Source organism: Euleptes europaea, chromosome 4 (genome assembly GCF_029931775.1).
Source record: "Euleptes europaea isolate rEulEur1 chromosome 4, rEulEur1.hap1, whole genome shotgun sequence".
In the NCBI taxonomy this organism is placed as follows: domain Eukaryota; kingdom Metazoa; phylum Chordata; class Lepidosauria; order Squamata; family Sphaerodactylidae; genus Euleptes; species Euleptes europaea.
Genome location: NC_079315.1, coordinates 96,599,764 through 96,611,238, shown reverse-complemented (window position 1 = coordinate 96,611,238; position 11,475 = coordinate 96,599,764). Strand labels below are relative to the sequence as shown.

At 42.5% G+C, this 11,475-nt stretch overlaps 1 protein-coding gene across 6 annotated transcripts in view; it reads right to left on the bottom strand.

The window, feature by feature from the left end:
* Positions 1-4,021: 4,021 nt before the first annotated feature.
* Positions 4,022-11,475, bottom strand: part of PDE4D (phosphodiesterase 4D) — a 687,791-nt gene continuing 680,337 nt past the window's right edge. For all 6 annotated transcript variants that reach the window (XM_056847943.1, XM_056847945.1, XM_056847948.1 and 3 more), the window contains 4 exons: positions 7,005-7,159; positions 6,113-6,235; positions 5,398-5,580; positions 4,022-4,700 (listed from right to left, as the gene is read on the bottom strand). In XM_056847943.1, the coding sequence (XP_056703921.1) occupies positions 4,272-4,700; positions 5,398-5,580; positions 6,113-6,235; positions 7,005-7,159 (890 nt within the window). In that variant the 3' untranslated portion in view covers positions 4,022-4,271. The remainder of the gene's footprint in view (positions 4,701-5,397; positions 5,581-6,112; positions 6,236-7,004; positions 7,160-11,475) is intronic.

Genomic DNA, 11,475 nt, shown 5'->3' with positions numbered 1-11,475 from the left:
TAGCTGCTTGAACCACTAATTAGTGTTGGAGAGGGAAAAGATCTGACGTCGATATCTCCCATAGAGAATAAGGGAACTATAACAGGGGCAATTGCGGTATTAAGGATAACGGACACCAAACATTTCCAGCATTGAAACGAATGTGAATGCTGGAGCACAAGACACACACCCCCTGAATTAATTATACTCACTTTTATGGGATTAAATGGTGATTGCGTTTAAGAAAGGATAGATAATGATCCCTCAAAAGACATTTTGAGATAGGAAAGTAAACCCCCCCCCCCCACAATCAAGCAGCGGGGTGCTGATGCCCAAGAATGTACACATTTGAACTTCCAAAGGGAAGCCCACGGGAACAGGGAGGAGGGGTGTCCTGGTTTGGGGCCAAACCCAACCAAGTCTCTCAAAAGAACCAAAAAAGGATGGTGGAGATATGCCCAGCCCGTGTTCCATAATGACCTCTCTTTCCAATGCAGCAAAACGGAAGAAAGTTATCATTTAAAGTTAAGGCACAGCCCTGGGACCAAAGACCTGCAGCTTTTAATTTATATATCTGTTTTTAATAGTTTTTTTTCTCAACTCTTCCATAAACAAGCTCTAAGGTGATACAGGATATATTACAGGGTGTGTGTGGGGTGGGGGGAGAATGTACAAGGGGATTAATATATACACAATATTAATTCTCTCACCAAGAGTTTCCAAATATAGCAACACCACCCCAGCGAGGATGATGTAATAATAAGAACTTATAATTTACAATTAACATTACAGTATATACATTACAATAAATACATGGTTGTAAACAGAGACAAACAAGACTTATTACAAGTAAGGTCATTTGGTGAGAAAAATATGCATGGCACAAATAAAATAAATAAATAAATGCATTTTAAAAGAAATGTCAAAAAAGCTTTCCGTAAAGTTCATTTCATTCAAGTTTTTTTTAAAAAAAACTTTTGAATGTGATTTGTTCTATCTATATTGTCTGATCACAATTTTTTTAAAATGACAAAACCAGAAATTAAAAGGAAACAAACACAGCATAACTGAGTACAGTAACTTGCAAGCTAAAGTGTACTGTTAGACGCAAACTCAGGTTCCACTCACTCCTCTTCCCCCACCCCAATACAGTACCCCACCCGTTGCATTTTTTTTCCTTATGGCAAAAACAAACAAACATAGAAAACATGTAAAGTCACTTTTCGACAGTTTTGTTGTTTTAAAGCAGTGTGCAATGCTAAAGCACACTTTGGCAAAATAAAAAACTAAAAGATTGTACAGTGCATTCGATCCCTGGCTCTAAAACTTATTGTGTTTTCTACCACTTGATTGTCCGTGTGTATGGGTGTATTTTACACAATATGGTTGTATTTTCTTTACATGTCCGTTTTTTTTTTGTTATGAATGTTTAACCTTATGAGGTGGTAAGCACACTGAATCAGATCCACCAGTCTTTAAAATTTAACCATACGCAAAATCCCATTACAGCAAGGAGATCCCCATGCTTAAAGTTAGCACATGGGGCCAGAGGTCTATATGCTCTTGTTGGCTCAAGCGAAAGTGCTCCCCACTTTATAGGATTAAGACTTTAGTGCAGATTAAATACCCTTGCAGATCCATATTGATTTTTTGGAATTGATATTGCTTTTTTTCATTAAGATTCCAGGCACTCTTGGGGACTGAACAATGTTAAAATAGCGAAGGGAGGACATGAGTCCATGTGGATAGCGACACAGTGAATTTCTCTCATTCACCTCCAGCTAGTCCCCCCACCCATAAAAGTCATTAAATGGTACAGCAGACACATTAAAATGCATGTTAAAAAAACCAAAACAAAATCCCAAATGATCAGTTGGTGCTTTCCTTAAAAAGCCGATAACTTAGCAAGACCATAACATTCCCTGAATCAGTAAAACTGAATTCCTGTTTCATTGTGTCCCCACAACGGTTCACACTATCAGCACTTGTATATGCAGAAGAGCTGTTCTGTATGTATGTAGGTCACTGATCTATGTCTGTGTACGTGGGGCAAGCAAATGCTCCACACTGATAGAGCTGCAGATCCAATGGGATGCATGTCGCATGGTCATGCGTATGGCGTTGCAAGCTGTACACTGCAGCCACGGTAAAGTTGGGGAAGGATACCCCATGTCTCTCAACACAGATATGGAGCTGCGTCGGAGTCCTGTACCAGTATGCAGCCCCACCTATAATAGTAGTTGCACAATAAAAGTGACAACCCAAAGCAGAGTTAAGTGCTGTCAAACTTAATGACATCAACGGCTTTACCTGCAGCTAACTCTGTGCTGGACTGGAGCTTATGCCTTATTTGGCATATATTTCTCTGGATTTGTCAATTGTGTTGGTCAATGCACTTCTCACGCTCAGCATATCGGCTTCTAGACACACAACAATGATTAATCCTATTTTTCCCCTTTCCAAAAATCACAGATTGGGTCCTTCCCACAACACTATGGTTGATATTAGTAAAATTTAAAAAACCTTGGGAAAATCATGGTCAAATGCTATGAAGCTGGACTTTAAAAAATCTCAACTGAATATCTTTCATATGATGTCGGCTGGCCAAAACACATTTAAGGGGCAAAATTGGGGTCAGGGACTGCTGGGAAATAGCCTGAGACAGACACATCAGTAACCCCACATATACCTGTCCTAACTGTTTGTATAAGTATAGCCTGCAATGAAGTGTTGTCACAGCACTCAGAACACCCCCCCATATAAGAATTTATTTGCTAGCACAGCAAGTCTTTGAAACAGACCGTTGATGATGTCTTATGCACAACTAGAAATGGCCTCGTGGGAACGGGAACAATTTAATTAGCAACAGATTTGCATTTATAGCAAGACACGCTCACATTCATACTGGCCACAGTCTTGCAAATCCTGACCCTAATTCATAGAGCTCCCCAACTTTTCATTATGAAGAGTTGCGAACCAAGTTTAGTCTTTGGAAGCTGCTTCAAGATCCCATCTACTGCCACTACTGTCATCATCACCTTCCAGAATGTGGGCTCTATTGCATTTACTGTTAAGGAACCGAGTGCTAAATCCCCAGAAAGCTCCAGCCACCCACCAAGAGGATGCAACCCAAATTTGGGGAAGCTGCCTTTGCAGTGGTCAGCTAGTTTTCAGAAAGCTTATTTTTGGTTGAGCAGAGAAAGCCCATAGCGTAAAGGCAGGGCCCTGCAGGTCTAAGCCACCTCTGGTGGAGAAAGAACTCGTTGCAGATTTTGTATTGCTGCTCTTGGAAAATTACAATTTTTAAAAAAGCCAGAAAAAAATGCCAACAAAGTGAAAGGAAGCGTCCACAATTTAGACGGGGGGGGGGGGGGGGAGAAAATGAAAATGAATGGTTTATGAATGTTGTCATTGGTCTAGACAGCAATGGGTTATTCTAGAAGAGGTGAAAGAACTGCTATGAAAGATCTAAGTGCAAACAAATATAAAACTTGATTAATCCAGTGTTGCACATATTTGTACTGAAAACTTGCAAGTTACTCTTTGGGAAGGGGGGAGAAAAAGAATCAGTGGCAGATGAAGTTCTGAGGGTGCTGCATTCTTTTTTTAAATATAATACCTCAATACATTTAATAATAAAAGTAAACTCTACAAAAAAGATTTCCGTTTTACATATTATACAAAATGCAGGCATCAGTGCAACCCACTGAGCTACACCTTTTTTTTTCAGTCATGTGTCAGGAAGACTTGAATTTAGAAAAGTATGCCATTTCCACAGCTTTATCTTCCTACTGGTAATAACAGATTTCATGTTGTGTCCCATTATTTGAGTGCATTTATTTTCCACTGAAAACCTTGATTCACTCGCTGGCTACTTTCTTTAAATTCTGGTGATGATTGCTACTAATTGCCTCTCTCATTAAATTAAAAGCAAACACAAAAAGAAAACCCAAAACGCTAGCTTTGGGCCAGCCTTTACTCTTCTTGAAAACAGCATGGAGTAGACACTCTAATTGTATCTGCCAAGTGGAACTCTTATTAAAAACTGTTCATTGCCGGTGTTCTCCTTTGCTTTCTGATGCCATGGAGATGAACAATTCTGGTTACAATATTCCTGAGTGCCAAACTGAGTAATCAAGGTCAGTTTTTGATCAACAAACATCTCTGGCAGATGACAGTGAGGCGTGACCAATGGTTGTGCCGTGTGACATGCACTTTGGAAACCATTTTCTATTTTTTTTAAAAAGAGAAGAGAGGAGGACAGGCAAGAGAGCTACAAAGCTGCCGCACTGTTACGTATCAGGAGAACGTTCTTCTTCTAGCGCACAAGGTTCTGTCTGACTCTCCTCCTCCTCCTCCTCCTCCTCTACCACTTCCTCTCCAACTTGTTCGTCCAGGGGAATTTCTGTGGATTCTGAGTCTTGGGTGCAAAGCGTTTTGGAGTCACTACAGCTGGTATCTTCTTCCACTTGACTGCCACTGTCTTTCTCTGTGTCTGATTCACCATCTTCCTCCAGTGTTAGTTCAAACTGGAATTTGTCTGTTTGGCCCTGCCTACCCTCCTCTTGGTCATCTGGGGCAGGAGAAGGACTCTGAGGGATTGTGCTCTGGTACCATTCACGATTGTCCTCCAAGGTGTCTAAGATGTCCTGGGCATCTGGATGTACAAGGTCCGCCCAGGTCTCCCAGAGAGGATGAACAATGTAGTCTATAAATCCCACCTGTTGAGATGCAAAACAAAGAGAAACTATTATCCCAAAGACTGAAAGAATTAATATTATCAGTTTGTCTAATGAAATTAACTGATGGGAAACAAACTTAACGGAGTCATCATATAACCATCCTCTCTACTAAACTCTATGCAACCGTATGTGCTTGCAATGGAAGAAGAAGAGTTGGTTTTTATATGCCGACTTTCTCTACCACAAGGGAGAATCAAACCGGCTTACAATCACCTTCCCCTCCCCTCCCCACAACAGACACCCTGTGAGGTAGGTGGGGCTGAGAGAGTGTAACTTGCCCAAAGTCACCCAGCTGGCTTTATGTGTAGGAGTGAGGAAACAAGTCCAGTTCACCAGATTAGCCTCCACTGCTCATGTGGAGGAGTGGGGAATCGAACCTGGTTCTCCAGATCACAGTCCACCACTCCAAACCACCTCTCTCGACCACTACCATCTTGGCTGGAAACAACCAATACCCACAAAAATTCTTATTTATTTACAGTTTAACAACAATATTTCTCAAATTCTTTTAAGTACCTTTCTTTCACACATTAGTTAAAAAACAACAACAACAGGAACATAACATGGAGCTACAATTTAATCTATGAGCCATGTTCCATGCCATTATTCTATACCTATGAACAAAGTAAATAAATAAATAAAATGATCTAATTCCTCTATATATTAAATAAATTACCTGTGATTTTTCTACTGATGCATTGTGCTTATCACACATGGGACTTATCTCCATGCCCCTTTCTCTTTCTCTATCTCCCTGACGAAAGAACTCCTCCATTATTCTATCTGTCCATTGGCGATATATCTGGAGTGGTTTCGTTGGATTGCTTAGATCTGCACAGTGTACCATATTTTGTAGCACCTAAAATAGACAATATATATATATATATATGTGTGTATATATTTCCTCTCTAGAGACCCCATTGGTGTTATTCCAGTGGAGACAAAGCCCCTTTTTTCCATTTGCACATTTGGCAGTTGTGAAAACAAAATCTCTAAAATACATGTAGCGCAAGGTTTATTCCGGACAGCAAAGGGGTGATGCGCGGTGTTGTTTTTCACACTGACATTAATAGCCTCCCCATTATCTCACATCTGTAGCTTCTGCCTTTATTAAAAGGCCAAAAATGTTGTAAGTGCAAGACTGATCAGCTTCAAAGAAATGTGGAAGTTAGGACACAGCAAAATTAATCAAGGTAGCACCAACTCAAGCTTAGGGAAATAATCTAGTGACTGGCAGAATGTTCTGCTTATGTAAGACACAGTGATTGTACATAAATGCTGTTCAGAAGAGATAGTTATCAATCGTCGGAAATGTGTATAGCCTAGACACACATGCTACTGGAAGATAGATGACAAGAAGTACAGAGGGATTCAGGTTTGTGGCGTCTTACCTGGATCCTGTCTGAATAGTTATCAAGAAGCAGAACTCCAGAGCTAGTTACTTTCTTCGTTTCAACCATCGTTTTCAGGTCAGCTAACAGGTTCATATGTTTAGACATATCTGTTGCCAGCACCTTAGAGGCAGAGAGAAAGCATTTGGGAGGGGATCACTCACTCTGTCAACATTCCCAGTTTGCCACAGTGTGGAGTTAGAATTTGGGGCAGACAGAAGCAGTAGACATGCTAAAATCTCTAGAACCTACAGAGATGCCCATTGTACAAAGTTTTGTGAGGTCACAACAGATTATCTCTAAGTGTGCCACACAACCTAAGAATGGAAACTTTAGTGTGTGTGTGTGTGTGTGTGTGTGTGTGTGTGTGTGTAAAGTGCCGTCAAGTTGCAGCCAACTTATGGCGACCCCTTTTGGGGTTTTCATGGCAAGAGACTAACAGAGGTGATTTGCCAGTGCCTTCCCTCTGCACAGCAACCCTGGTATTCCTTGGTGGTCTCCAATCCAAATACTAACCAGGGCTGACCCTGCTTAGCTTCTGAGATCTGATGAGATCAGGCTAGCCTGGGCCATCCAGGTCAGGGCATATACTTTATAACGGACAGTCCAAATTGTGCAGACTCCACCCCACTGCCAGCTCAGCGTGCAAAGGAAGCGCATGTCCTCCCAAATCACTCCGAGATTAACCTGCCAGGAATTTGCAGCTGCCTCATTAAAAGAGAGTAAAAGCACAATGCTTCTGAACTAGCCCCCTCTGTTTGTATTCTATTTTGGGGTTTTAAACACTATGCACCAAGCACTCTAAAAAGAAGGAATTACCTACAGTTCGCATTTGAAAAGTTGGACTGCATGGAGCTCAGAAATAAGAAAACAGGTTTAAATGGTAACTTACAATGTCGATAACCATTTTCCTCAAAGACTGCCTCTGCTTTTTCGTCAGATTCTGGAAAATGTCACAGTTCTCCTCTTGCAGTAACTTGAATCCCACGGCTAAATGATGGTTTTCCAAGACCGACGAATCATTGTACATCAAGGCGAGTTCAGAGTCTGCAAGATGGTTACAAGGCAGAACATTAAAGTAACCTGTGGTCCTTCCCCTGCAAATTATTTCCAAATCATCACATTTGTCAGATATCCAAAAAGCAAAATTTATAGTTCCAGTTTTTACGACAGCAGAGTGCAATAAGGGATAGAGTCTCCTGAAGCATGACAGCTGGCATGTGTCAAATGCCAAAAAACAAAACAGGATTGGGTTATGCTGCATGGAACAATTTACCAATAAACCTTCCTTCAACTGCCTGCTCCTCTCTCCAGAAAAAAAAAGGATCCCAAGAGCAAGAGGGAAAAATTAGCAAATTAAAGCTAATCAATGTCAAATGATTTGCAGTCAAGGCCGTCTCTGCATACCGCAAGTGAATCTGCAAACGTATTACAAAACCTTTCCCAAGCATAATAATGTATTCTTGTGACTACATCTTGTCAGATGGGAGCAAAGGTTCTTCTCCCTCCACTTCTGGTGTTGCCATAGTTAAGTGGCACAGCCAGGAACAGGCATGTTTTAGGGTCTAGCAACAGCACTATCATTCTTTGTTGAGTGCGGTTCTGGAGGCCTCACTTCAAAAAGGATGTGGACAGAATCGAGCGGGTGCAGAGGAGAGCGACGAGGATGATCAGGGGCCTGGAGACCAAGCCCTATGAGGAAAGGCTGAGGGAGTTGGGAATGTTTAGTCTGGAAAAGAGGAGGTTGAGGGGGGACATGATTGCTCTCCTTAAGTAATTGAAGGGCTGTCACTTAGAGGAGGGCAAGGGAGCTGTTCCTGTTGGCAGCAGTGGATAGGACTTGTAATAATGGGTTTAAACTGTGGGTGGAAAGGTACCGACTGACTATTAGGAAAAAATGTTTTACAGTAATAGTTGTTCGACAGTGGAATCAGCTACCTAGGGAGGTAGTGAGCTCCCCCTCACTGGCAATCTTTAAGCAGAGGCTGGACAAGCACTTGTTAGGGATGCTTTAGGCTGATGCTGCATTAAGTAGGGAGTTGGACTAGATGGCCTGTATGGCCTCTTCTAACTCTATGATTCTAATCTATGCTGGTAGTTCATTCCCTAGAGTTTCTCCCTTCCACTGGTTTGTGATCTGTTTTTTCATACAGTTCCTCCAACAGACTGTCCATTACAGACTGGGCATTTAAGACAACAGGGTGCTTGTGTACCCTCTTAAGCAGGTCTTTTCTTAGAGAGCTTGTCCCAACGTATGTACCTAGCTTACTACTGCTCATTAAGTGCTACAGAGAGAAGTTCTTTGCTACACACATGAAATCTCTACAAAGGGAAGCGCATGTTCCAATAAGCCTATGCATGACCATGAAGTCTGTACATCATCTTGGAATAACATTGGTAGGAAACATGACAGCTGCCTAATGGGGCCATCAGTTGCATGTAGGCAAAGACACTGCTAGATTTAATCTCTCCAAAACTTCCTGGATGCCTTTGGTTGTAAATGTCTTTTTAGAGAGAAACGAAACAGTTTACATGTAATGGCACTTGTCACTCGCTGACATTAATTTCTGTTTATTACAGTTCCCATATACGAGAGCTAGCTATTCTTCACTCTGTTCTACTGATTGCTCTTGTGCTGGATCTTTCTTTCTTTCTTTTTTTTTAGTTCACTCATAAAAATCCCTGTGGCTCAAAAAGGTCTGCATGCAGAAGACTTATTTTGTATTCTCCTGCAAGCTCACTCTCCTGTAACAAACAAGTGTGCCAAAAATTCCTCTCTCTCGCTCTTTCCCTCCCAAGGTGTATGGAAAACACAGCATAGGGAGGAGAAAGGCCATGTTTGCCAAATAACATCATAGTTGCATTGGATAGGTTTTGGGCATCCAACAAACGAACAGAATGTTATCTTTTTCTTTAGAAAAGAAGCCTTCCACAATGAATGACTGATTCACAAAAAGCTTTTTAGGCTTTTGTATTTTTAAGAATGATTGTAGATGACGGGAACATGATGAGAGATATTTATACTTCTAATCATTATCCAGTTGTTGTGATGTGGCAAACTGTCTATCACTTTTATGGAAGAATACGTAAGGTAATTTTTATACCAATTAAGTGAGCGGTACACTCTGCGTCACAAAAAGAGGCTTCCCAAGGCTGGTAATAACTTTTTTGCAAACACACACGCACAGTCCAGGTAGATTACTGGAAAACTGACTGTCTTCAAGGTGCTACTGTACTCCTGCGCTTTTCTACTGCTATTGGCAGACTAACAGGGCTACCCATCGTGATCTATCTCCATGGAAAAGTGAGTTAGCTAAAACTTCTCTGCTGGTTGTGAAACATTTTGAAATCACACACCCCCAGCATCCTCTGAAACACACTGTGCTTTCTATACCCCCACCCAACTGAGCCTCAGCCATCTGTTCTATGAGTGGATCCAAAGGAGATCACTGGCAGAAGCTGCATGCAAAGACCAACAGATTTGAATAAAGGAGGGTTTTTTTGGGGGGGGGGCTGCTTTTAGAATCATAGAGTTGGAAGGGACCACCAGGGTCATCTAGTCCAACCCCCTGCACAACGCAGGAAATTCACCACTACCTCCCCCCACACCCCCACTGACCCCTACTCCATGCCCAGAAGATGGCCAAGGTGCCCTCCCTTTCATGATCCGCCTAAGGTCATACAATCAGCATTGCTGACAGATGGCCATCTAGCCTCTTCTTAAAAACCTCCAGGGAAGGAGAGCTCACCACCTCCTGAGGAAGCCTGTTCCACTGAGGGACTGCTCTGTTAGAAAATTCTTCCTAATGTCTAGATAGAAACTCTTTTGATTTAGTTTTAACCCGTTGGTTCTGGTCCGACCTTCTGGGGCAACAGAAAACAACTCGGCACCATCCTCTATATGACAACCCTTCAAGTACTTGAAGATGGTTATCATATCCCCTCTGTCTTCTCCTTTTCAGGCTAAACACACCCAGCTCCTTCAACCTTTCCTCATAGGACTTTGTCTCCAAGAACTGCTTCCAATTCTCTGGCTGTATTCCCCACTTATCACCACTTGCAGCATGAAAGGGAGTCAAAGAAAAAAGCTGAACATTGAGGTCAAATGAAAAGTGAACTCTGCTCACAGTCACATAAAGTATTTCCTATCCCCCACCCCACCCCAGAAGGTGCCTTGGGACACACATTTTGAGAGTCTATTCTTTAGGACAACCAACTTCAAGATCTAGCTGTATACTGTAAAACAAGCTCCTGTTTTACAATGGAACACTGCAGGGAACTGCCTTGTACTGTCCAAATCTGAGGCTAACGTTTGTTCAAGTAAATGTTTCTAAAAACTAACCTGAGCAAGGCCCTCACCGCCACTAGTCCCTGCTCATTTGCATCTAGCTGTCACTGAACGCAAAGCTCAGCGCAACCCTTGCTGATATACCCATCATCCTAAGTAGAAGTTCCTGCAAGAATAATACCTCGTAACATTGCCATGGAAAGGCAGTTGTTCGAGTTCCTTATCCTAAGCATCTATCTGACATATCAGCAAGACTTAGGAGCTGTGCTGCAGGATGCACAACGCCCACTTTTACCACCACGACAACAGAGATGCAATTCTCACCCTTGTTTGTTCTCATTTCCGAGAGCCCAACTCTACCCAGTGTGCTTCAGCCGCAGCTGTACAAAGAGTGACCCTGAAGGCTGCCTTCGCTGACCCACGGTCAGCTTCTAGTGCAGCATGACCTGTTTGGTGCACGCCACCCTGACAAAATCCCCTTCAGGGGAAAGCACATGCTCACATTCCATTACCATGCAACCCTCAGCCTTCTAACAGCTGCTTAGGTTCAGATCTACCATTACGTTGGCAATCATGGGTTCCCAAACATGTCTGGGCCAAGGCAGCATGGGTATGGGGCTGAGTGGCATTTGCTGGGGATATTCACTGGAAGGGATTCTGTCTGCGCGTGTGTGAATTTATACCTCCCCTGGCACGGTTAGAACATAAGAACATGTTTGACTTTTGAAGTCCAGCAGTCTGTTCACACAGTGGCCAACCAGGTGCCTCCAGGAAGCCACAAATAAGACGAGTGCAGCAGCACCATCCTGCCTGTGTTCCACCGCACCCAAAATAATAGGCATGCTCCTCTGATACTAGAGAGAATAGGTATGCAGCATGACTAGTATCCATTCTAACTAATAGCCATGAATACCCCTCTCCTCCATGAATATGTCCACTCCCCTCTTAAAGCCCTCCAAGCTGGCAGCCATCACCACATCCTGGGGCAGGGAGTTCCACAATTTAACTATGTGTTGTGGGGGAAAATACTTCCTTTTTTCTGTTTTGAATCTCTCACCCTCCAGCTTTAGCAGAT